Below are 26,687 nucleotides of genomic sequence, written 5' to 3' on the forward strand. Positions count from 1 at the left end.
TAATCTTCAGTTTTATTAAAAAATTGTTTATCATCCAACTTTGAAATTGTAAATTAAATGCATGTTTTTTGATACTTATAATAAAAGTTGACCGATATAGGTGGAATCCAATAAATAGTTTCACCATAGTTTGTATTTATACATAAACATTATTCTTTGGAGTTATTAAAGCAAGAAGTTAGTTAGATTATTATGCTTAAAGATTTAATACATTTTTTTTACATAATTAAATCGATTTGGTTTATTAACACTAAAATTAAACACGAAATGCTTTCTTAAGTTAACTTTTAAATGCCGAACACAAAAATAAACTATAATTAATTTTGAAACTTTCACATTCACTGACTAGAGAACATTTATCCAATTTCTGTTCTTGTTCCCATATTTGGTGGAACTGTTTTGGTCTTCGTGTTCACACAACGCGGAACATAATCCAAAATCAGGAACTAAATAAATCTAAAGTGCTTTCACAACATTTGAACAACGCAACAAGAAATGAACTTAAAAATTTGCGTCCTTAAATAATACAAAATATTCTATGAGTAAGAGTGAGCAGCCATCGTTCTCATTGAGATCTCTGTGAGCTTAAGGCAGGCGTATCGGTTCGAGAATTATATCTATAGCCAGAAAACTTCACTCGGCGTAGAGTAGTCGAGAACGTGACTTACGGAGGCCCCGAGAGCCTCCACCGCCGATCCCACTGTCTCCGCCCTCGCCACATTGCCAGGATTTGGTCTTGGCCCGAAAATACCGGAACTCATCATTGTGCGCCGGGGCCAGCATTGGCACGTATTGGCTGGGCTGGCACAGCTGCGAGTAGAGGCCGAAGAACTCCTTGTAGCCATTGTGCAGGATATAAAGTTCAGGATAGTCCAGTGCCGGGTAGTTATGGGCATGTTGACTTCTGTCGTTGCTTCGCAGGAAGCGCAATAGCTTGGGACCCCGTTCCGAAGAGAACTCACAGTGGAACACATAGATGCGACGATCTTCCTGATTGGAGGTCAGCGTGGGAAACGACTCCTGTATCTGTCCACGTGTGTACAAATTCTTAGCCCCTTGTATGTGCCCGCCAAGGAATTCGTAAGGATATCGGCAGTCTATGATCTCGTAGCCGCCCTGGCTTCCCAATTGATCATTAAACTCGCCCTGAATCAGTCTGGCCAACGTGTCGCTGGAGATGGTCTTTAGATCACGATGCCTTATGCCTGTCACCAAACAGGGCAGTGTACATGGCTTGCTGAGATCTCCGATTAACTCTGGTTCATCACCCAGTGCGCTCATGATCTCGGCGTCGTTCATTGACAGGGTTTTCCGTTGCAGCTTCTTGACGGGCATGTTGCTCTCCTGATCCTGTGTTTGAATTGGGTCCTCTGTTTGTTCATTGGGATACATGCTTAAGCAGCGACGCAGAGAACCTTTTTTGTTGGACGACTCCTCTAAATTGCTTTCAGTCTTCAGCTGTCCGCTGAGGAGGACTTCCAGGTCATCGGGCAACTCAAGATTGTTATTCTCGGCTGATTCCATTTCGAACATGGCCATATACTCATCATCCAGGGAGTTGCCCGACTCGTAACTCGAGCAAGAGCTACTGAAGCTGCTGAGGGTTCGCGAGGACAGGCTATTAAAGGTATTTAGGCTCCTGGTGGTTGGAATTCTCTGGGTGGACTTGGGAGTGCCTTCCAGGCGGGCTCCCTGCATATTCTGCGATAATTCGGTGATGGGCGATAGAATGGCGCTGGCGAGAACATGTCGCTTGAGCATCCTTTGCAGAGGAGTCTCCTGCAAGGCTGACTTGCGTCTCTTGGCCTGGTATTCCACATCAGCATCATGGGGATCTAAATTCTCCTGACCACACGCTCCACTCTCCTCATCTTCTTCCTCCACATCGAGCATCAGCCGCTTGCTGGCCATCTACGAGTTAAAAAACAAAGTTTTCCCATCAGCTGTAAACCGCCAGAATCAGCTGGATTTTCTGAATTGTTCTTACCCGGATAAATTTGCGCTATACGTTACTATTGGGATGCCCAGACTTTGGGTTCCAGTGTGCGTACTGATTTTGATTGCCAAATCCTTGGCGTTTTTCTGCTTCTGGCCACTTGTTCGTTTCGCTTTTGCCGGTCAACTTTATTGGCGCCTTTATCAATTCCCCATTCTACCCCTACAAACTCACCACCTTCGAACTCACCACTGCGCCATATATAAACAGCGCGCTTTCGTTTGAATTTAAATTGTTTGTTTAATTGTTTGAGGTATTTGCATGGCTGTTTAAATGATAATGTCAGAAAGCTATAAAATGTTGTGCATTTGTGTAATTTAAAATGCTCGGCCATCTTAATAAAAAAGTTTTGTAAATCAATATATTTAAAATGGACCATCATTGGGGGATTAGTCTAACATAGTGGTACAACGAAACAACAACAAATTAATTAGTATGCTAGTTAGAATATTAAAACGATTTTACAATTATTATTACCATAACATTTTTTCCATTTAAAAAATTTAACAAGAATGATTTCCTATTTATTACATCTGGTCACACTTCTCGTTTGTTTATATTTTTCTTGTTTATAAAAATATGCCGGAATTCGAGAACTTTAATGTAAAAACCACAGTTGACTGCAAGCAAGGAGCAGTACGAGCTGTGCGCTATAATGGTGAGTGGAGTCCGGCGCCTGATTATACTATTTGAACTTATATTAATTTTCAGTTGACGGCACCTATTGCTTGAGCTGTGGATCTGACAAGAAGATAAAGCTGTGGAATCCGGTATCAGGATTACTTCTTAAGACTTATGGTGGTCATGCGGATGAAGTCACGGATGCGGCGGTATAGTTTTATAAATTATTTACCTAAAATGCTCAGAAATCTACCTCGGCATTTTGCAGGGAAGCTGTGATAGTAGCTATATTGTTTCCGCTAGCTTGGACAAGAGCATAATCTACTGGGATGTGTCCACAGGTGAGCTTTAAGCATTTTTTAACTCAATTTCAAAGAGCACTAATCATTGCTAGTGTGCTGTCCAATTTAGGAGCTCCAGTTAGACGCCTACGCAGCCACGCCGGCGGTGTAAAGTGCGTCTGCTTCAACGAAGACTCCTCCATTGCTATTTCCGGGGGTCGGGATAATGCCGTGATGTGCTGGGATATTCGAACGCGTCGCCTGGATCCCGTTCAGGTGATGAAGGAGGCCCGCGACTGCATCACCACTGTGGCAACTAATGAGAATCGGATCTACGCCGCCTCTTTGGACGGATGTGTTAGGACCTACGATATTCGAGTGGGCGAACTAACCTGCGATAAGGTTGGTGAACCAATCACTTATCTGGCGCAGACGCGCGATGAGCAATGTCTGGTGGCCGGTTGTCAGGACAGTGTGGTGCGACTGCTGGACTGTGAGACTGGGGGATTACTTTTCGAGTACAGGGGCCATCGCGGCGATGACTACCACATCGAGTGTGGAATACTGTCGAACGATGCACATATAGTCACGGGCTCTAGCGATGGAGACGCCTTTGTGTACGACCTGCTCGAAGGAAAAATACTGCAGCGCATTCGCATAAGTAAAGTCCTTGTTTAACTTTGTTATTAACTTTATATGAACTTTTTATTTTTTTCTCATATCCGACAGGTGATAATAGCGGCGTCGTCCACTCTTTAGCCACTCATCCCAAGCGACAGGAAGTGCTCTTTGCCAGACGTATGGACATGTATGTCTTCTCAACAGATTTGCAAATCGAGGAGGAGCAATTATAGCTTATAATGGTGTATAGTTTTAACAAAAGCTAGTGATGTAAGATGATATGATTATTATTTAAAGCGAAAAGACGCCTTCGAAAGACCACCTTAAACTTTTGCAAGAAGCCTTTGAAACATAACCCCATACAACCCATACAAAAAACCGCCAAAATAAAAATGTATTGTTTTGTTGAGGGAAAAAGGAAAAACCATTTATTTGACATAATTTTTTGTTTTCATAGAGCATGAATGTATGTAGTAATATGTGTTTGTTTTCGAATGATCTGGCTTATATATTCTTCACGGTTTATTTTCCTTTAACTATGAACGGCCTGCATAAGTTTTCCTTAATAAAATATTTCGAATGCGGACGAGTGGGCGAGCAGGCCTGGTTGACAAAATGTAGCTGCCTACATGCATTGGCTGTATCCTTCATCATTCTCATAGTCTCTCTCCTTGTGGGGAAATGCGGGACGCCCAGCCGCGACAACGCTGCGCGAAGAAAAGCTTCTTTAATTCGAATCGGGTCTCTACAGTGGTGCCCGAGCAGGGACACTTAGTGTCCTAGCTGGCAGCTATGAGACGTGTTGAATAAAGTTAAGAAGAAACTGAAATTGCACAGCGCCGACGCAGCTTGGCGAAGGGGGACAGCTGCAGCATTGGCCTCTAGCTCACACGTGCGCATTCTTTTGTTGAAAAGGGGTGTTGGGGGTGGGGGTAAATGGGATCGAGGGATTCCTGGTCAAACTCTCTGAACCTGTCGTACTTATGTTACTAAAGCATATTAAATATGTATGCAAAGTATTTGTTTATGGTAGTTTAGTAGTAATATTATGTAATGTTCCGTTACTTATGTTCGTATGTACGCTGCATGTATTATTTATATATGTTGTGGTAGGTATGCGTAATTTGTATATAATTTATATTTATATATATATTTATATAATAGTTTATATAATAAACGATTTTCACTTGCTTTAAATTTTGTTTTTTGTTTTTCGTTTTGCATTTTTTATCTTTTCCTTTAGAATGTTATAATTTTTTTGTTTTCGTTTTTGTTGTTTTCTTTTTGCTTTTTTTATGTTTACCACCTACGCTCATCAATCGCTTATATAATTAGACTTAAAAATTTTTACACAAATATATCAACAATAACTCAATAAGTTCCATTCAAAGTATATAATGTACGCCTATAAACGTTAAAATTAAAGATAAGAAAAAATAATTTAAAAAAAGGTAAAAATTAATGCGATGGTGTTTATAGAGTTCAAGGAATCATCAATTAAACTTGCTTAAACAATTTCGGCATCTCTCAACGTTCTATTTTTTTCGCACTTTTCCAATGCATGCAATTCATAAAAAATAACCAAACAAAAATTCATAAATTGTATGTCTATTTGCGTTCTTTTTTCTTTTGTACTCTGTTTTGTTTCGGTTTCGTTTTTTGTCGTTATGCTGTTGCCTGCTGCTCTATTATGTTGTTCAAAATCAATTGCTCAGTTGTATGTTACGTTTCCTTAGTTAATTCTAGATTCTTAACCAATAAATGAACAAATGGTATTTGTATTTTACTCTTTGCATTTAATTACAGTGGCTGTATGTATGTATTGTGGTTTGTTGGCGATTGAAGCTTGGAAAAGGAGGTCTGGTTTAGTTTAGAAATTAAATCATAATTATCCCAAAAATACAAAATTTGTTTAGGTCTGCTTGGTATATCATGCTTGGTTTGTTGTTTGCTTCGTTAAACTCTTACTAATTTACATTCTTTTGCCTCTGCCTCTGTTTGGTAACAGTCTCTTTAATATTTCTGTGGCTGCTGCTGACGATGCTACTATTTTTACTGCTTACAATAAGGTTACTATTCTTACTGTTACTGTTACGTTGCCTGGAGGCAGCAAAATGATTTTGCTTAGTAAATTGTTGTTGAGTGGTTGCGGTTGCTTTTGTCGGTGTGGTTGTTGTGTCCTGGCGAGCGATTTTAATACTAGCTCGTGCTCCAGTTACAGCTCCTGCCCCACGCTGGGCGCCACATCTTCCTCCTGCTTTTACTCCAGCTCCATTATTGCCCGATCCCGCTCCCGTTTTGGGGCCATTGAATCAGGACGACGGCAACTGCTTAGCCACTATCACGCCCGGTCGGCACTGCTTCAAGGATGTGGTGATGGTCAGCTGCTGGGCGCCACCGCTGCCACCGCTGATGGTCAGCTGCTGGGCGCCACCGCTGCCATTGCTCCCAGTTATTATGGCGCCCGTCGAGGAGCCCGCTGGCAAATGGCTGCCGCTTCCATGACCGCCCGTTGTTTGCACCTTGAAGATCGCCGTCGGCGTGACCGCGGTACTGTTGCTGCTTGTGGAGACCAATCCGCCGGCATCCTTGGCCGTCTTGGCCGTAATGATGACCTGCTTGTTGCCGCCGCTCTTTAGTTGAAGGAAGGGTCGCAGCTCCGCCAGCGCAGCATGCTGCTTGCCCGTGGTGGTAAGGGCCAGCGGGGCATCTTGCGCCAGACGATGGTGTTGCAGCTGCTGGTGGTGCACTCCAGACATTTGGTGGTGATGCTGTTGGAGATTCTGCTGCTGGCCAAACTTCTCTTGGCCCCCACTGCCGTCCGCAAAGAGATGGTCGCCCTCCAGATGCCTGATGGCCTGGACAATGGTCTCCAGATTCTGGCGATGTGGATGCTGATAGTGTGTTGCGGTCTGCATCGATGGCAGATCGTGCTTCTCCGCCTTCACCTTGACAATCTTCTCGTGGATGCGTTCCACCTCCACCTTGGGCGTGGCCTTGATCGCCGCCTGCAAAATTGGCTGCAGCATCGCAGCACTCGACGTGCATCCTTCGGCATAGGCTTTGGCTATTGCGTTCACGTTTACCTCGTTCTCGGACTCCGTCGAGCTGTTCGACGACAGGATGACCTCCTCGTGCACCTGATCCTCGGTTATGATCTCGGCAGCGGCATCGGCCTCGAGTTCCTCGATGCTGGAGCACACCACCACCTGCTGCTGCCCAGTCATTTCATCGATTTCCACATAAGAGACAGTGCCCCCAAGTTCTTCCAAATCCTCGCTGCGCACAAAGTTATCGGTGTGCTCAATGACCTCGCGTGGAATGTAGGCGCCACTACTACCGCCAGAAGCGGCGGCCACAGCAGTTCCGGGCGGTGCGGTTGCCACACTGTACAGCTGCCGCTTGATCATCTGCAGCTCATCCTCGAGGAGTCTCCGCAGACTGCGTTCCTTCTCCAACTGCTTCTTCGACTCATGGAGCTCCTTGGCCGCCAGAAGGGTAGCATTGCTCAGTTTGGTGGCCGCCGCTCCGCCGGCTGTCAGCAGAGTCATCGGTTCTGGGGACATCGAGCCTAGGCCTTCGTCGGAACTGTCGCTAATCGCCTGGATATTGATCACGTTGTCAGTCAGCTTGCGCTTCTTGATTGCCACCGCCGTGGAGTTGCCCCCGCTGGCATTGGAGTCATTGTAGTTTCCGCCGGAGTTGGTACCACCACCTTCGCCGGAACCTCCACCTCCGGCCTCGTGCTCGCCCACCTGTCGCTTCAGTTCACTGTTCTGAGTCAGCAGCTGTGTTTTCTGATTCTCCAGTTCCACAATGTATTGGAAGGTCTGTTGCAGGATGGCAGCCTGAAAATAATAAGTACGAAAGGATTAATCTTCATGATAGGATGTATGTACATGTACATATGTAAAATTTTGGTACAAGCAATGGCTGCCATTTCGGTTTGTTTTACAATAATTTAACTAACTTGCTTTTTTAAACTAACTTTTTCATTTGCATTTCTGCTTTCTATCAAATGTATCTACATTATTGTTTATAAATCTCGTACAAGTATGATCATTAAGTTGGGAAAATTATTAAGCCTTATTTTGACCTTCCATTCTATTTGCTCCACAATAAAAGTCATTGAGAAAGGCACACGCATAGAGTATCTGCATTTGAGTGTGGGGAAAGAGGAGAAAATGAAGAAACAAGAAAAGAGAAGGAGGACAGAGGCGAAGCATAATTGCTGAGAGGAGACTTAATTGCAACCACACACAACACATACATAAATGGACTGCCTTTTTGCTTTTGCATTTTCCCCTGGCCCTTTTTGTTTACCTCTGCGAAGTTTATAGTAAACAGTGTAGTAAAGCTGAGAACATCAGGCTTGCCTTACGAAAGGGTTAAGGAACTGGTGTCCTTCAAAATGTGCGCACTCTTCAAATTACACTTTTTGCAACACTGACAAGCAAAAAAAAGCGTGGGAAGTAATAGTTGTAAGAAAAACGAAAATGGGAATCGATGATGCAAATCTGGCTAAGAATGAAAACTGGCAGCAATGAAAACTGTGTTAGACCAAGCCCGTTTTCTTAAAACACTAATGGCTCAAAATTACCAAAAAAAATTTAAAATATTGACAAAACATATTTATTTGATTAACATTCTACGCAAATAGAAACCCATGCGAAATTAATTAATAAAATTAATTTTAACCCAAAACAACAATTGTGATTGACATTACCATTAGAATAACCACAAGTTTCATTCGGAAGAGAGAAAATGTATGCATACATCCTTCATTTTAGTTTTTTACAAATGCAACACTCATGACAAAGGAATGCCTTTGCATTCTTCAGACTTTGATTAAAAGACCATAAATCTCCGCTTTAATGCAGTTCTTTTTTTCTTGTTGTTGTTTTTAAAAACTTGTTTCGATTTCGGTTTGTTGTCGGAGGTCACTACTAAAAAGCAATAATAACAACTAAAAGATGGCCAAGCCAAACAACAACAACTTTGGTCTGCCGGCATCGCACAGCTGCTCTCGCTCTCTCTCTCTCCCTCTCTTGTCGTTCTCTCTCCGCATCTGTAGGTAATTTCCCCTCTCCAACACAATTGCACAGATGGCAGTTGTTGTTGTTGTTACCCCGCTTCAGACAGAGCATGTTGTGTACAGTTTTCTCGGGTTTATTATTGTTGTTTCCAGTAGTAATCGTACCCAAGCGATTTTCAATCTTGCATTCCCCATCCCGCCATATCTTTCGATATCTATTTCTATCGCCAGACGGCGGCACTGCAATGTCGCGCGCATATCTTATAAGAAATAAACAGCAGCCAGCGGCAAAAGCGAGAATAAATCACAAGGCATATTTAAGTTTTCTAGCTCTTTTTTGTTGTTGGACACAAAGGTCGTTCATTGACTTGTCTATTGGAAATCGTTGCAGGCATGGGAACTATTGGAAAGATAAGAAGAAGCGACAGTTAATTTTGCCGCTTTGTCTGATAAGCCGTTGTACCTTAAAATGAAGACAAAACGGTCGTATGTGTCAAAGTATTAATGCAGAATATATGTTTCATATGTATATATTTCATTCATTGTTTGTCTTTTGATTTGCAATCATTTGTTACAAAAAATAAATTATTTTGCATATGCACTTGTCTTGGATCCAATTGGAACAATCATATGCTGTCTATATGGACTTTTTACCCGTTCCGCGTCATATGGTTCTCTATCCCCATCCCACTCGCACACAATCGCTTTTACTAGCCGGCAAGTTGAGGCCTTGGCTAATAAGAAAATGTCGTTGCCTTCTCAATTATAGTTGTTTTTGCTGGGGGAAAATAATGCCGGCATGAAAAATCCACCACCGTTTATATCAGTGTGTGTAAACAAAAGGCAAAGTCAAAAGCAAAACCACATAAACAAAGCAAAGAAAACAGCGGACGAAAAAAATACGATCAAACTGGCGGGTCCAACAAGAATCCAATTCAGAGCGAACACAAGCCAACCAACAAAGCGACAATATACAACAGACGGCCGCTTTTGCGGTGACTGTACTTTTTTCCAACAAGAAGCCAGCAACAGTTCCAATACGAAAAGTTTTTCAATATTCGCCGGCGTCGTCGTCGTCACAAATGTTGCTAGAGAGAGTCGCTCTCTTGCTCTGGCTCTCTCACTCTCCTTCTTCTTCAGTTAGGGGTAATTGTATAACGTTAGAGCGAGACGGCCTGGTCTTCGTTGGGTTTCTGTATTCGTTTCATATTCGTTCGTTCCGCGAAACGGAAACCAGACGTAGCGAAAAACATGTGGGCCCAAGCTTTTGCTTCTGTGGCCTCTCCCACGTGCTCTCTCTCAAGCTTTCCAGTTATTCCCGGTTGGAAGGTGTGCTAGCTCTCTTTTTGACAGCTGACTTCTATAAATGGCGCGTCTGTTTCTTGCTTTCGACGACTTGTTGTTGTTGTTGTTAGCACACCCTACAACTTGCACTACAATTTCGTTGATTGAATAAAAGGAAATGCATAAAAATAGCAAATACGCCGCCGGCACGAGAGGGAATTCGTCATCAGCTGAGCTGGCACTCGAAAGCGGCCTACGCTTTCGTATTGGTGCATATCTGTGTGTGGGGCGTAGCGGTAAATAAACTAAGAATGAATAACAATATACATATTTTACAAATTCTAGAATTCCAGAATCCAAAGTGGTGTTCACATTACGGTTATTTTTTTAAATCAAAAAAACGTATATAAAAAGTTTTTAAAATCATCATATATGAATACATACAAATGAATGCACCCAGTTCTACAATTTGGATGTCAAAACTATATTCTTGATTTCGAAATAGGCAAAGGAAAACAGCCGGAAAACAATGCCTCGCTGTCCCATGCGTATTTGATTTTTGATACCGAAAATGCACCAGCACCCCACTTTTCAAACCTCTCCCTCATTTTTTTTTTGTTATATATTTTTGTTTTTTTGGCCTACGTGCGTGCACGCATGTTTTCTATGCGCGGCTCTTTTCCTTGATAAAACGAATAACAAGCAGGGAAAATAATTTAATTTTACTACTTTGGTGTTGTGTTTGGATCGTCTAAAAACAAACAAAATGGTAAAACAACGTTGGGATTTCATCTTTTTGAGTATAAATATTTGTAAGCAATAAAACTAGATGCTATTGATAACCGTTTATTTCACGGAATCGGAAATTCATACTTCTTCCACAAAACAAAGTTTTATCTTCCGCAAACAGTAAACCAAACGAAAGGGATTTTTTCTGTTTTTTAGATGTACCCACCGATGTAACATACATACATATATATGTATGTACACATATATCGATGATAAGAAAAAATGCTAAAACTTTGAGTCAGGTCTAAAACTAACATTTGTACCTTTTATTTTAATATCTAACTCTACCCCAATTTGCTCCTGATATTATTGTTTATTCCCATTATCTGCCATCTGCCGGTTGATTTTTTGTTTGCTTTCTGTTCAACTGCGTCGCACGTCAGCGAAAAGAAACAATTAACGTAGCGTTCTCGCTTATCGTTCGACTCCTTACCTGCAGATGATGACAGGTGTGTGTGGAGCGCCACGAAAATGAGAAGCGAAACAAAGCAAGTCAGCTAACATACATTTTTTTTTTTTGCAAATTTTTGGGTGTTTTCTACAGACACGCCAAAATTGAAGATAGCTGAAATCGTGTGTTCGAATGCACGGCAAAAAATAAAATGCCTGAAAAAATGAAATATTTGAATAAATCTAAAGAATGCTAAGTTATGAAATGAAAAACTCTTTATCCATATGAACACTAGTTCGTATCTGTTTATTGACTACATTTATGTTAAGGATCGTACTAATTTTACCATAGTCAGTATGTAAACTAATCCTTTTTCTTGACGAACTATTAAACACGATTTCGTATTTATTAGTGCCGGAAGCCTGCTAAAATTAGCATCCAAACATTTTTGGGCATAACGGAACCCGACCCGAGTTGCACGAGCCATAAAATCCGCTAGAGAACTTTTGTTTTTCTTTGTTGCAAAAAATGTGTGAGCGTGAAATAGCCAAGAACAGCTGCGACTTCTACCGGCTTTATTTGAAATTACACACACACACATGCACTAGAGAGATATGGTTTATAGAATGAGAGCTATATAGCTGACATGCACACGCACACCCACACCCACACCCACAGAGATTTGGGGACCTTTCTTCGGTTCACTCGCACTCGCTGCTCTTACGCCCACTCTCGCGCTCTCGTTCTCTCCTGCTCACACTCAGCTGCTTTTGCTGGGCGCCAAACATGTGTTCCCACATGTACACGCTACGTCAAAGAACGCATGTGTGTTGGTGTGTGTGGGGTCCCAGAAGAGAATTTTCGGGGTGACAACATCTCGTTTTTTGCGGTAAAATCAAATGCAACAAAATCGAGGCTATTTTTAAACACTCATATGAACATTCCCCTTCATTCCTCAAATTTCAGTGAAAACTGTGCTGATATGCCGCTTTGAGAGTGGGAATAAGAGGATATCCGTCATCAAAAATGGGAAAATGATAGCTTATACCGATCTATGAATTACCAGTTCAAAGATGTACGACTGAATTTAAGAAGAATATTAATAAGTGAAAATATTAAAACTTAAATTATTTTTTCTAGCTTCTTAAAATACGATACTAACTGATGTTGTATTCAGTACACTTATTTATATATATATGTATATATACTACGTATAAGGATCTGTGGGATAATAAGAAGAATGATTTCCGAAGAGACTGGGGCGAGGTCATTCGGGAAGACCTTCACACACCCACAAGCTCAAAACAGCTGGGTATCAATTGATATGTACACACACAGTTATTTTTCTGGTTTTTGATGTTTGCTAATTTATTAAGCATTTTAAGCAAATTTTCAACAAGTTATAGGAGGCTGCTCCGGTTGAATATGTATGAGCAGAAAATAAAAGCATTATTTCCTTACGTTAACCCAATTAAATTCAAACACGTGCGTCGGATGAGCTCACACAACTATGTATGTATGTGCTTTGTACCCAGTCATACATATATGTATTTAACGTATTTATATGTTCCCTAAGTTAATCCAAGGCAAAAGCCATAAAAAACGGCCATTAAAGAAAGCCAAAGTAGCGTGGCAATTGAAAAAGTAACGTCAGTAACGAGCCCAGGGATGCAGTAATAACAACTTTGCTAAAACTACCGAAATCGTTATAGCGGTTATAAAATATTGAGATTGATAAGGACATAAAGGTTTCTTTGAACTTATTTTATTTAATCTATCAAATCCCATGCTAACTAACAAGTCATATCTATTTCACGTTATTTTTTAATGATTATTAGTATTACATTATAAAAACTAAAATTTGCAACACTACTTTTCATTTTCACATCACTTTTTCACAACAAAAGAATCTCTTATTTGAGCTTTAGTACCACACCCACTGAACCGATAGCTATGCAACTTCAGAGACTTCGTCATCATTCAGCAATGTAAATTTAATTATATATTTTCACTGGCAGCGCCAGCTTGCTGTTGTTGCTATTTGGGTTAATTAAAACAGCTGTCTTGGGTAAACAACACAGCACGAGCGCCCGTTGATAAAAATAAATACAATGCCGCAGGCGTCGTCGTTCGCTTGCCGCGTTTACTTTATTTTATAGACGTGAAATTCGATCAGCTGATTTGTGTGTGAGGGTCAGCTGCCTCTCATTTTCGTGCATCTTGTTGTATTATTTATGTATATTTCTTGGAATTCAACCGCATTCTTCTCGCCCTTTCTCTTTCTCCGGGCCTCAAACCGTCTCTTTTGCTGCCTTAATTCAAAACTCTTTCAACACACTTTCAGTCATTTTCGCGTGCTTGTGTGTCTAGCCTTTTTTATGTTAATTAAATGCTTTCATTGACCATGAGCTTAGTTTAGCCGGTAGCAGCAAAAAAAAAAGAAAAACTATGAACCTTGTGGCATGTCGTGGCTTTACCCCATTGGCATTCTTTGGGTTAAGCGTTTTATTGACCTTTAGTGGAATTCAAATTGGTCCCTTTGTTAATGCGTAAGAGCGTAAGTTTTGCTTCGAGTGCATGTAATACTTGATCAAATACATAAGAAAAGTGTAATATTTCGACGGATTGCATTCTTCGTTTTATCTTAGTTTTTGTCAGCGCGAAACACGGATCATATTAAATATATACATAGATCAATGCCTTTTTTACTAGGTTGCGTTAATATATTATTTAATATAAAATATCGAGTTTTTTTGCTAAGCTATATTTCTTTGTGACCAGAGCTTGCGACGCAATTGGGAAAGCTGAGCTCTTGGGATCCGAGCTTTTCTGCCGGTCAGCGCGGCTTTAACCTTGTTTTCTCACTGTGTTTGTTGCTTTTGCTTGACCAGCTGAGTCGCGCTTACACGTATTGCATTTGTGTGCGTAAAATTGCGCAGCACAAATGCCGGTTGGCTTTTGTTTTTGTTTGGATTTGTTGTTATATCTCGTACACTGATTTTTGTAATATTTATTATTTTGCGATTTCTACAGAAATTTATTAAGATTTTGCCAAGACACACCTGTTTGCTGACTCATGATAGTATGGAAATTGAAGTTAGCTTAGTTCACAACTTTTTTTGATCGATCTTTTGCATTCGCAACATTGTTTAAGCATCCATAAGGAATAACTGTAAATTACGAGCAATTCAATGCAAACGGAACTTACATAGGCATGCATACATATGTAAACTGACAGAAAAGCGGTCGACATTGTAATGACGACAGTCAGAGATCTTGGCTCGGTCATTGATGAAAAAACACCGTTACGATGCAACGAAGTCATTAAATCCGGCGAGACGGCATTCCATATAATCAACAGAAAAAAAATCGCCAGACGAAGAGGGAAAGAGCGAGAAGGAGACAGACCAACGACCGACCGACATTTTTGCAACTCACACACACCATCTACTATCGCCTATCTCCATCTCGCTCTGTCTGCCCACAAAGTAATTGATCCATTGCACTTATGTATGCTTTCTTGCTTAAGCTTTTGGCTAGGCTGTTGCTTGTGTCACTGCTTTCTCTTCGCTGATGCATTCTTCTGAGAAAGTCTGGAGTGTCTGCTATCGATAAGTTATCGTCCTGACTATCGATTAGATTAATTATATTTCTTATCGGTCCATCTCTAACGTGCTTTCAATGCACACTTGATATTGACATACGCTCCCCCATTGAATAACTTTATTTAGTTATATTTTATTTACAACATACTAAATAATTTTGTAAACAAGGTCCGGAAACGAGGAAAGCGCGGTTTTGAATTAAATTTACCCACTGAAGCATAAAAATAATTCAAATTACAAACAGCGTGGGTTAATTAATTGCATTTTGTGGCTGCTACAAGCGAATACTTTACACCTGATTTTCCTCATGCATTTGTGCGTAGCGTAGTAGTGCAAGCATTTTTACTACGAAATGCAATTGAAAGTACAGGCTACACACAGTAAACTATATAAATGGGGTTATATAACTCGTTATATAGCACATATGTGCTCCATCTATGTATGTATTTTGCTTTCAGCAAACTGGGTGTTGGCGTGGCCCAGAAGTTGTCGCATCAAAATCTACAGCTGCAATCCCGTTTTTCGCTTCCATCTGCAAAAGGTTGCGAGATGCCAATGGCCTAGTGCACTGCTACAACACCACCCAACGAACTCCACCCACCGCCCCGGTGCCACGCCCCTGAGTCCGGAAAATACAAGGGCCATCAGGGCCCAAAAGAAAACGGATTTTGCCGGGCCAACAGTGCCAGTGCGCAACTGCCAACCTGAAGTCCAATTTCATATGGTAAGGGTAATTTTTGGGTTGTTCTACCACCGACCGTTCCATTCGGAATCGTCATCGGCTGTGAAACAGCTGCCTACCAGGCGCCAGACAGACGCCAACAACTCTGGAAATGAAATGGCAATGAAACACTCATGGGAATCATAAACCTCCCGGAAAATATTACCCACCCCCACCATCCCTAACACACACACACATGCAAAACTTTCCACAGCTGAGCGAGTGGTGTGGGCTCCCATCAGCAGAAGGCGAACAAAATGTTGGCGCCATCGTCCTATCCCATCTTCCTATCCTTTATCCCCACTGCTTCTATACTATCAGCGACCTGAGAGTTTCCCAACTTTTTTCGGGGGTAACTTTTGCGTTTGGCGCGCGCTTTTCTTCGTCGGCCACTGGAAAAGGAATCGATATTGTATTGTATATAGAAAATTGTACAGTCTTCTCTCTGCTCGCTGTCTGGGCAAGGTGTGTACTGCATACAGTGAACACCCCCACCCACCGTAATGTAGGTTAGTTCAGCTGGGGCGCGCCTAAATCTTCACACGCTGCGAAATATTGAAAGTGTAGTTCTAATTAAATTTAGGACATTTTTAAATTTGGACGTTCATCCTTACAAAATACAGAATTTCCCCATTTATTTCTCAGTAAAAAATTGAAACCAAAGACTATATTTAAGCAAACGCAAATGACATCTTACAATCAAATTATTACTTATTATTCGGCATAGTGTTCGTAGGAGTAAGTTTAAGATAAATTTCCTATAACTTGTGCAAGAAACTATTTCTCAGTGTATTTCGAATAGTCACAAAAACAACAATGGGGGCAACTGTACGCAATTGCACATTTGCACTTCAGCGCCACCTAGCGAGCAAGTTCATTGACCTGCCAAATAGTGGGCGAGAAGAGTGCGAAGTGGCGAGTGCAAAAGAGAGGAGAGCGCAAGTAAATCACAGACTTGCACACACATTTCCATTCCTCAGCCTGATTTATGCCACCCACCTTAGGGCGTGGCTGTATATATAAATATATATATATGTATATGTATGTGCATTGGTGTTTGTATGTGTCTCTGCCATGCACAGTTATGTGCGTTTGCCTAACTGTGAATGGTTTCAGTCGTCGCAGCTTTCTGTCAGCCAACCTCGGCCTGCATTGCAATTTCATTTCGCACTTTTGTCAGTCGCATGAGCACTCTGCATGTGTGTTAAATTATGCCCGTGTGTCGGAGCAATGATGTATATACATACATAAGTAGGTGTGCATGTTGTGTGCGTAAGGTCTGCTTTCATTATGTTTCAGGTACCCTAGTATTTCTTTTTTAGTCAAACGAGTAACTTATCTACTTTCTAAGTTTGTTTTATCTGTGTCATCTCTTAAAATCACCACTGTTATTAGCATCACTCAAACAGCCATGTTAATACAAAATATTAGCAATTAAAGATATTGTCAAACAATCGATCGTGAATTTTCCCAGCAATAGATAATACATTTTAATATTACCATTAGAATCGACTTCTAAAACCCTATTTGAATTCTAAGTAATTTCTCCAGTTTTAAAGTATTTCCAATATTTTTAAAATTTTAAATTAAAAACAATGAAAGCATTTTAAGAACACTTTTGGTTGTCTTTATTTTAGTATAATTGAACCTGTTAAATGGCCGGCAATTAGCCGACAATATAACGCCTTAACCGTTTATATAGCGGGTGTAAACTTGGTCAAGCTGTCGGAGGTTCCTCTTTCGCTGCGTACTATCCCCTACTCTCTCAAAAGAGCTATTGCATAGCCCCATCTCTTTTACTGGGCATAGGATCTTCTCTTTCACACGTATTTACTACAATGTTTACTATGTGTGACAGGCGTGGTGGTAACGTTTGTAATCGTCGACGTTGACGAAGTGCATAGAAAAAATCCATAAACTACTTGCACTAGTACTACCCCTTTCCCGCGTTCTCCCTGTCTCTTTCTTTCTCGTTTCTTCCGTGTCTACGCCCATTATGTCATTCATCAGGCTAGGTCGTTGTTGTTGTTGTTTATGCCCTATCGTTTTTGCATGTGGTAGTATTTTTAATATTTACGCGCTTTTCATCCTGTTTGCATTTCTCTCTTTTTGCTGTTTCGTTCCACGCTTGTTTATGCTGCGTCTTATTGCATCGCCTTTCTTTTTGGGCCAAATACTGATTTATGGGGCTTGGCAGTTTCAGTTGGCACTTTTCAATTTGCAATAAATCAGAAATCCTCAAAACAGGGAACTTCTCAAACGACATATGTATATAGAAACAGTGCTGGATAGTGGTCAAAAGTATCAGGGTTACATAGGTGATTTGCTTGTAATTTGGAATTAGAGTAGGAAACAGATTATAAACTCATTTTAATTATTCTGTTTAGTGTTCTTTAGGAATCAGTGTTCTTATTGTTCCACTTCTGAAATATATTTCAAATATATTTTAGTTAAGCCACTGTGATTTGTACTTTCACCAGACTTTTTTGTTATCTAGCCACAGACACATAATTTAAAAAAGAAATAACTGTCATGCTCTTTTTAACTCTGACCATTTGTTTGATTTACAACCGTCTGCCATTTAATCGCACCACAATTTGTGATGGAAGTCCTTGGAAAAAATCTGCAAGTGCTTATAATGTGTCCTACCCAAAATGCTTATAAGACTAGCTAATATCATCCCTATGTAACAAGGCCTTTCGTTTTACCGGCCTTTTACGAAACACGCGTCACAACAAATCGATGTCGTCTCAAGGTGAAAATCCCATAAATATGAGAACATGTGTATGCCAACATAAGAAAAAGAAAAGCTGAGCAAAATATATATGCGGCGGCGTAAAAAGAAAAAGCGAAACGCCTCCAACGACAAACAATCGAGACGACGACGCCAACACGGTTGCCCTGACGACTAAATGTCGAAAAGGGACCTTCAAAGCTTTAGTCCCCACTTTATGGGGGGCGTATAAAACCATTTCCATTCATGTTTTATTCTATAGCTGGAAGCTTTTAGCAAGTAGAGTGTGTGCTTGTTTTCTGTATGCCTCTTTTTTCGCCAGGAGACGTCGGCAATTTGTCAACATGTGTTTGTGGACGGCCCTGTAATTGAGGTCCAGTGCAAAACTATTCCTGTTGGGGCTCTGGTTAAATGTAATTGGAGTTGCGTGTCACGGCTTAAACGAAGAAACCAGAAAAAACTTGAAGGTACAGGTGAGGTTGAGGAGACCGAAGCATCTCTGCCCAAAAATGGTGTTGATGTCGAGATGATGCTGATTGGTTTGCTTTCCGAGCAATCGAGAAACCACGTCAGCCAATGGAGAACTGACCGTGGATAATAATTTTCACAATTTAACCCTGCGGACACTTGAAATCAGTTAAGTGATATGGGTGGGGGCTAATCATGACTAATAATCAATTTCCAATAACTATTTTCTATTCTTTCTTATTTTTTCTCTGTTCAATTAAAGTTCTGGTTTTTTGGTGTTTAGTAACAACATGTTAATAAACACTCTACTCTGGCAGCTGGGAGTATACACTGAATTGTATAAACTTCTTTACTATTTTTTCAAGGAATTTCAATCTATGCGAATTTACTCATTAAATAAAAAATCGTATATAGCGAAACCGGAGCCCAATGCTTGTCAAACTGGAATGGATCGTAACTTACCTTGCTCAACTTCTCGCCTTCGTGTCTCGGCAGCAGGGATCGCAGACTCTGGAATCCGGCATTAATGCTCTGCATGCGTCTGCGCTCGTTGCTGTTGGCGATTTCCCGGCGCATCCGCTTCTCGCTGTCCACAAGGGGCTTTCCCGAACCGTCTCCATCGCTCAAGGCCCCGCCACCGCCTCCGCCCTTGGAGGTATTCGTACCGCTCATGCTCGACTGGCGGCGCTGAGAACCCTGATGGGCTGACTCGCTGGCGTACTCGATGTGATAGTTCTCACCCCCTGAATCCTCTAGTTGCAATCTGGAAAATGATAAAATGGGTTAACAGTGAGTCATGTGGCTGGTTACTGAATAAAGATTGCTATAAATATTGTGGAAGACTCATATCCTCCCCTCCTCAAGGAAATTATACAGTCAAATCTATTTATTCTCTGGGGTATTTTAAAATGCTCTGCTCTTCGAAATTACTTCTTTTTCTTACTCTCAGCAGTTAGCTAGATCGTATGGTAAGCTAGTTGGGAAAATTACAGAAATATCTAGAGTTGTTTTAATGTTGCTTTTAAAAGACAGTCAGACCTAGGGACCATTTTTAATCACATTTTGTATACGTTCTTTAAGGCGTTCTTTATGGCTCAAAATTAAAACTGTCCGTGCATAAAACCAATTAATTTTTACATTATACAATCCACACACAACACTCACGCAAAGTCACGTTGCCGCTCTCCAAAGCGCTGAAAAATTCATTCATTCATAAATTTACAATTCCATTCAATTCAATTTTAGTTTAAGCCGCCGACGCTGCACAACATTCACAACAACAGAGAGCCAACAAATACACTCACAGACACTAGTCTGTTGTCATGTTAGCATCAGCATCATAGGAGAGAAAACGTTGGGAATACTATGGTTCAATAACAATACTATGGTTCTTTATCAATTTGCATTGATGTATATAAAACATAATTTAATAGCCCAAATAAACATGCTATTCTAAAAAATTAATATTTTAAGCTGTTTTTGATAATACACATTTCGAATTTAGATTTATTGAAACGATACACCACATAGACTTCATGGCAGGGTATTGCCTACTGCACTACACATGTAATAGAGCAGGAGGGACTCAGCTAAAGAAAGAGAGCGGTGGCACAGCTGTCAATAGTATGGGCATTCCACTTTTTGTTATTGTTGCCACCATCGCCGCCGGTCGTCGTGATTGTTGTTTTCTGCTTTCTGTTTTGTCGGCTCGATTTGGTTCGCTTCGGTTTGCTTTGGACCTCCGTTTCGTGTTATTTCGCAGCTCTTCTCCGCCTTCTGCTTGCTCTTTTCTTCTTGCCGGGGCTTTGCGCTATGCTGCAGCATAGCATAGTCCCAAAGACGCGAGATCCCAAGAATTCCGAACCGGTTTTACACTAAGAAAAAGAGCAAACACGTTTTCCACAGGCCACGGAGTTTGGCTGCTCGTGCTGCAGGCTAATGAAAACAATTTTCACAATGGAATGCTCACCGAGGAAGAACAACAAAAATACAGGTACACGGAGCGGGGGGTGGTGTGTAAAAGTTGCAACACCACATTCCACGGGGAAACAACAGAAGAACAACGCTCTTCCAAGACGATGCTGGAGAATACAGTCTCACCTCTCTAACTCGAACATTCCCTGTGGTTCTTCTCAAATCTATTGAAGCAGTTACATTTATATTTTGGATTTTTAGGTTTAAGTACTTGAAATGGAGAATATACGTCTACATTAAAAGATATGCTATCAGTTGCTTACAAACTTATAGAAGGCCATCAGTATAAGATATGATATTGGAAACCGATTTGTTTAAGTTTTAAGCAAATCGAATCCCTAGTTCTAGCGGCATTCGAAACACTATCTAAACCGGATGGCAAGAAGTTAGTTATAGAAGCCAGACTGTATTAGAGACATGGCCTCGCTGGCTGGGTTTATTTTTAGCAACATCATCCAAAGGTCGTTCTTCTCCGGCAGCATTTTTGCGGCAAGTGCGCCAAAGAGACGACATGGGGGAGCAATCGAAAGGGGGAGCGGTGGATGCCTCCAAAGTTGGTCAACGGCAGCAGCAGCATCAGGCGGATGTGGATATTGTGGCAGCCAGAAAAGCAGAGATGCAGAAAGGCTCCAAAGACTGCGAAGCTACCGCTGCTACTGCAAAAGGCCAAAGGAATGTGGTTCGGATCTCGGATCTGGGCACTTGGCTGCTGTTTGCTATCTCGTTTGTAATTGTTTTGCACAACAAACGCCGAAAAAACGCTGAATGAAAACCTCGCGGGGAATGCTGTTGCATGCTGCATGTGGTGGCAACATCTGTTGTTGTTTTTTATGATACACATATATTTTGGGCACTTTATGAGGGCGGGACTGATTATTGCAACAATGCACATATAGGGGGAGAAAAATGCGATAATTAAAGGAAATTTCTATACAGTTTTAACTTTTCTTTTTTATGTAGAGCTCTGCTTTTAAATAAGTAATTATATGGCATAAATGATTAAACTAGAAGAAAAATTCTGTAAAAATGTTGTATATATAATTCAGTGATTGTAATACAATCAAAGTCAACTTTCCTTTCCTTTTAGGAAAATCTGACTAGATAAATCTAGAACCTATGGTTTCCTTTGTGCCCGTGAATGGGATCTAATTTTGAACTCTTTCTTGCAACTTTCCTCACTTGAGGCGTTGCAACAGCTGTTTGCGTCCGAAATTCTGCTTTTATAAAATATGCAACTGTGGATAATGAGTCCGTTTCGACTGCAATCACGCACTTTCGAGGTGCAAACAAATGGGTAAATATACAAATAATAACAACATATGATAGTGGACAGCTGACGGCTCTGCAGCAGCGCTGCTTTTAGCCAGGGTTCAATGTAGTTCATTGGCCACTTTTCGCCAGCAAGTACATAGAGAGAAGAGCACAGAGATACGAACGATAAACAGACAGAGAGACAAAAGCCGAAGTCACGAGTGCTGGCTGCCACCTAGCCACTCATCGCCACCCACTCCTACCCCCTACCCGCTACTCTGCCCCACCTCCTATTCAGCTGCTGTTGTTGCACTTTGCACATAAATTGTACATACGTTTATTGGGTCACTGCTTACGTCATCATTTCACTGGAATTTCGTCGTATTGCTGCAGTTGCAGCAGGTGAAGATATCGGATGTAGGAAAGAGAATCGGATGCAGAAGGAAAAGCATAGAGCCCGAGGAAAGTGGAAAAAGGAGAAAAGGAAATCTCCTATTATCACCAGGGATATTTTATTGATAATGACAAATATACGGTATCTGTAAGACATATACTTAAGCCAAAGATACGGAAGCGCTAACCAAAATCGAGTAGAGATAACGAGAAGGATCTGGACTAACAGCTGAAAATATTGGAATAAAATTAAACGTATTAGCTAGCATTTACAATAAAACTGAAATGAATAATTTTAGTTTTTAACCGACTTAGGCTGAAATAAATACAAAATATTTATTTCACCGATTCAGGGTGAATGTAATTCAGAATTATATCTTTTAAAAAACATTGCATCCTTAGCATAGGCCGTCGCAATAAAAAAAAGAAACAAGGGAAATCCCGCTTTTAAACTTATCGTTGGGGAAAACCGGGGCAGCCTTACGAAATTGACTGTGAATGCAAGGCAAAAATGAAATGAAACGCAATAAGGTTCGCGCCGCTTGCGTAATTTGTGCAACAATGTACAGGCTATGCGCCTAAACTAATGAACAAATAGAATTCGCATTTCCCCCTTCCCCCGCCCGTTACTCTTTTTACACATGCGTCGGCCAATTGGCGCCGCATTTCCCATAAAAATATAAACAAACGAACGCAAAAATACAAATAGAAGTATAAAGTGGCCAAATACGGAAAATCAGAAAGCTTAACGCTGAAAAGAAATTCTACACCAGCTGTTTGTTTTCTAGTGAAATCCAGAGAATTGCTGATACCATAGGCAACTGTGTTTACACTTGGTCGGTAATTTAAGAGGTTTGAGGAAAATGATATAAACAAGGAGAACTGGAGATGAAAAGAAACTTGTAACATTTTTAAAATCCCTCTTATTCTGAAGTGCTGAGTCAATCTCAAAGCTATTTATGAACTTTACAAATATATGATCACTTTATTGTTACTGTTTACTACAATTTTTAAACAATAAGAATCGGTGCAATTTGTAATGGTGAAATAGTAGTTTTTTTCCACTCCTTTTCCATCCTCTCTTTGCCATGCCCCAAAAACTGTTGTACACAAAAATCATGTGTTTTTCATAAACAAGCCGTAGCGCTCTGTCTCCCTCGCACACACCCTATTTCGCCCTCTCTTTCACTCGCAGGTTGCCAATAAATGCCGCATGGGAAAAAGCGAAAAAAGGCGCTGTGGAAACGAAACGAAAACAAGCGAAACGTTTTGGCATACGAAACGAAACACACAGAGCCATCGCCCAAAAATTTGCGCAGCAGATTTAAAGCCATGTGTTGGTATTAGTTTTCATTTCATTTCGTTTTTTTTCGCAAATTTGCAGTGGGTTTACGGCTTTAGCTTTTGTGTACATGTTTTTTCAATGAAACGTGTGTGGTAGTAAAAAATGTGTGTGTGGCGGCATCTGTATTTTTGCACGCTCTTTATCTCTCCCACTCTTGCGCTCAACAAGCTTTCAGTTTTGAGTGCAACTCAAATGGGGCTCTCTTTTTCTCCCGATGCTTATGTACTTGGATCAACTGGGGAGCGGCTCTTATAAAACTGCAGGGAGAGCGAGACGGAAAAAGAAAGAGTTGAAGACGCTCTGTTTCACTCTCTCACTCTCTGCTCCTCTTTTCCAGTCAAGTGGGGTAAAAACGGAAATGACGCCACACAAACAGAGCAGAAACCAACAACAATTACAGTCGCAACACATGGCTTTCGTAGTATTCGCAAATGTGCAACGGATGGAATTGAGAGAGAGAAAGACAGAAGGAGTGGAGACTTTTAGCCAAGGCACGCTCTTTTATTTTAGCACCAACAACAAACGGACAGCAGCTGCTAAAACGCAGTTGTTATACCGCCCACACTGGTGGCATAAATAACAGTGCCACCTACGAATTTTTAACAGTTATCTGTGGCTGCAATTGCTTGGTCTTAACGAAATGTATTCTTGGAGTTTTGTGTACCTCTTTTTAGATTCTAATAAAATATTATTGTATATTTGTATTTGGTCACAATTGGTATTATTTGTATTAAAATATTTCCTATTCATGCGTTTACGAAATGCCAATACTGACTACTACTCATTTTGCTGCCAATTATTTAGCAATAAAAAATAAGTCCATAAAACGCAGACAGTAGTACGAGTTTTAATGCAGCAGCAAAAACATGTGGCATTTTGCCGAGTTTAATATATTTATTTACCAGGTATATACGCAAACTGAAACAAAAGCCTTGAAAAGCCAGCTGAAAGGGATTAGTATATGTGTGCAAACTCATACATTCATATATATTTCCGATTCATTTCGGCGTTGTGCAAAAACATATGCTCGCGCGATAAGGAAAGGCGCCGCTTATGACGTGTAAAAAGCGAAAAGCGCTACCATATGATTTTGATAAGCCGGCAAAGGAAAAATAAACTTTCGCTTCGAAAACATGGGAAATATCCGCGAAAGGAAAACGATCGCAAGTAAGGCAAGGAAAATTAGAAATAAAAAATTTTACATTTCTGAGCCAACTTATTTTCAACATTTCTCGGTACACTCATTTCTTTCTACACAGAAATAAATAAAATAGAAATATTGGCTATACGTATTTAATGAACTTGTATTGTGACATATGTTTCAAATAGATAGTAAAATTCATTAAATTGATCTTGAAATCGTATTAATTTTGCTTGTTGTGTAAAGAGAGATAGAGAAAGGGAGAAGCATGTAAATAAAGCCAAAGCAAAATCATATGATGATACGAATTTACCGGTACAGCTGATTTCATTTCAACTATGAACGCGAAAGAAGAAATAGAAATGTTGATTAGGCAACGCACGATAAGCGAGAAGGCGAGAGGGAGTGCGGGTGCGCAGCTGTTTTCTACCTCCGTTAATTTGAACATGTGAGCTAGCGCAAATTGGCAGCTGAGAGGGAGAGCAGCAGAATAGGAAAGAGCCAGAGAAGAGAAGAGGAGCGAAGAGAATAAAACGCGATCGACAACACCAAAAATAGCAAAAGCAGCTGTAACAAATTAGACCAAATATTTTAGGAAAAAGCAAAAGGAGGAAATTAAAACACAACAATATTTCAATATCCCTTTAAAAAGCGTTTAAATTTATATTTAACATAGTATTTCTATGGCTCATAAAAGTTACATATGTATTTTCGTATCATAAATATACAACAATTTCAGAAAATAAATTTAAGTTTTATTTTCGATTTTACCGAACTCTAATTCTGCAGTTAAAGCGAATGAAAAATCATCGTTTCTAACAGCTGTACCCTTGCCTCATATTTTTGCCATCACTGTTGCCCGTCTGCCGACACTGCTGACAAATTGACAAAACAGCCGTTTTACAATATGGACGACGAAAGGCAGAGCGTGAAAACAGCAACAACAACACAAACGCGGGACGAGAGCGAAGGAAAAAAACAGAGGAAGGCGAGAAGGGGCACAGACACGAACGACGAGAGAAAAAAGAAGCGTCACATTTATTCCAGCAACAAGAAAACGGCATGGAAGTGGAAATGGAATGGAATGCGCCACACGCTAGCTTGCTTGTGTGTGTGTAAGAGATGTGCCTTAATGGTGGTGGTGTTTTTGTGCCGTATTTGTTTTGTCGGCAAAACGGCGGCAAAAAGCAAACGAGAGAATTAGAGAGAGAGAGAGAGAGAGAGAGAGAGAGAGTGCGACGGTGAGGGAAAAAAGGGAGCGCACTAGCAAAGTAGTAAAAATAATCAATAATTTGCGTGATAAAAATGCAAGCTAAGCTGTTAACTTGCGTTGCTTTTCTTTGAAACAAACAAGATTTAGATTTAGACGCAAACTTACTGCAATTCCTCATCCAATTCCTCGGCGCTGTTGTATTCTGCGTGTTCTAGAATAACTTCCTCCGTTTTGATGGCAACCGGTACGGCGGACATGTTTAATCGTGTTTGTGTATTTGCTTACTATCGTGGCCAAAATGTCTGTGCCACGTGGTTTTTGTTGTTGCGCTGCTACTGCTGCTGCTTGACGGCTACATAAACATTTGCAATTTATTTATAGCCTTTTAACGTTATTGTATTTCGAACACACACATGTGTCAGCTGGTCTCAGCTGCTTTTTGTATTTAGCGGCAAATTGTTTGCCAGTCTCACTCACACTCGCACACACCAGCACTACACACACACAAGAGAGAGACAGAGAGAGAGAGAAACACAACGACAGATAGGGATGGACAGCGACTCTTAGCGCGTCCAAAAGTTCTTCAATTCACTATTCTGCACTCTTTAATATTTTAGGCTCTTAATGAGCATGAGATTTAAATATTCAAATTCGCAGCTGTTCTTTTTTTGTTTAAAATTTCCACCGCACTGGCACCAACACACGCGCGCTGGCAGATTTCTGTAAACAGGCGAATTGGCTGCACTGTACGATTTTTCCGATCGGGAGATGCGATTTCCGTCCGGTCCGTTGCGTGCGTTCGATTCGGCGATAAACTGCAGAGT

General features: G+C 40.8%; 3 protein-coding genes across 3 annotated transcripts; 1 reads left to right on the top strand and 2 right to left on the bottom strand.

Annotated features, from left to right (window-relative positions):
- Window positions 1-115: 115 nt before the first annotated feature.
- Window positions 116-2,287, bottom strand: LOC122611540 (cdc25-like protein phosphatase twine). The gene is made up of 2 exons (XM_043784700.1): window positions 1,988-2,287; window positions 116-1,911 (listed from the first exon to the last, which is right to left on the bottom strand). The coding sequence occupies exon 2, from the start codon at window positions 1,909-1,911 to the stop codon at window positions 634-636; it is 1,278 nt and encodes a 425-aa protein (XP_043640635.1). The 5' UTR covers window positions 1,988-2,287; the 3' UTR covers window positions 116-633.
- Window positions 2,288-2,539: 252 nt separating this feature from the next.
- LOC122612660 (WD repeat domain-containing protein 83) lies at window positions 2,540-5,491 on the top strand. Its single transcript, XM_043786412.1, has 5 exons — window positions 2,540-2,654; window positions 2,708-2,826; window positions 2,886-2,958; window positions 3,029-3,559; window positions 3,628-5,491. The coding sequence occupies exons 1-5, from the start codon at window positions 2,576-2,578 to the stop codon at window positions 3,750-3,752; spliced, it is 927 nt and encodes a 308-aa protein (XP_043642347.1). The 5' UTR covers window positions 2,540-2,575; the 3' UTR covers window positions 3,753-5,491.
- A 193-nt stretch (window positions 5,492-5,684) lies between these two features.
- Window positions 5,685-26,676, bottom strand: LOC122612642. The gene is made up of 3 exons (XM_043786392.1): window positions 26,029-26,676; window positions 19,009-19,309; window positions 5,685-7,367 (listed from the first exon to the last, which is right to left on the bottom strand). Exons 1-3 carry the CDS (start codon window positions 26,118-26,120, stop codon window positions 5,832-5,834), a joined length of 1,929 nt encoding a protein of 642 aa, XP_043642327.1. The 5' UTR covers window positions 26,121-26,676; the 3' UTR covers window positions 5,685-5,831.
- Between the last annotated feature and the right edge of the window lie 11 nt (window positions 26,677-26,687).

This window comes from Drosophila teissieri, chromosome 2L, assembly GCF_016746235.2.
Source record: "Drosophila teissieri strain GT53w chromosome 2L, Prin_Dtei_1.1, whole genome shotgun sequence".
Classification (NCBI taxonomy): domain Eukaryota; kingdom Metazoa; phylum Arthropoda; class Insecta; order Diptera; family Drosophilidae; genus Drosophila; species Drosophila teissieri.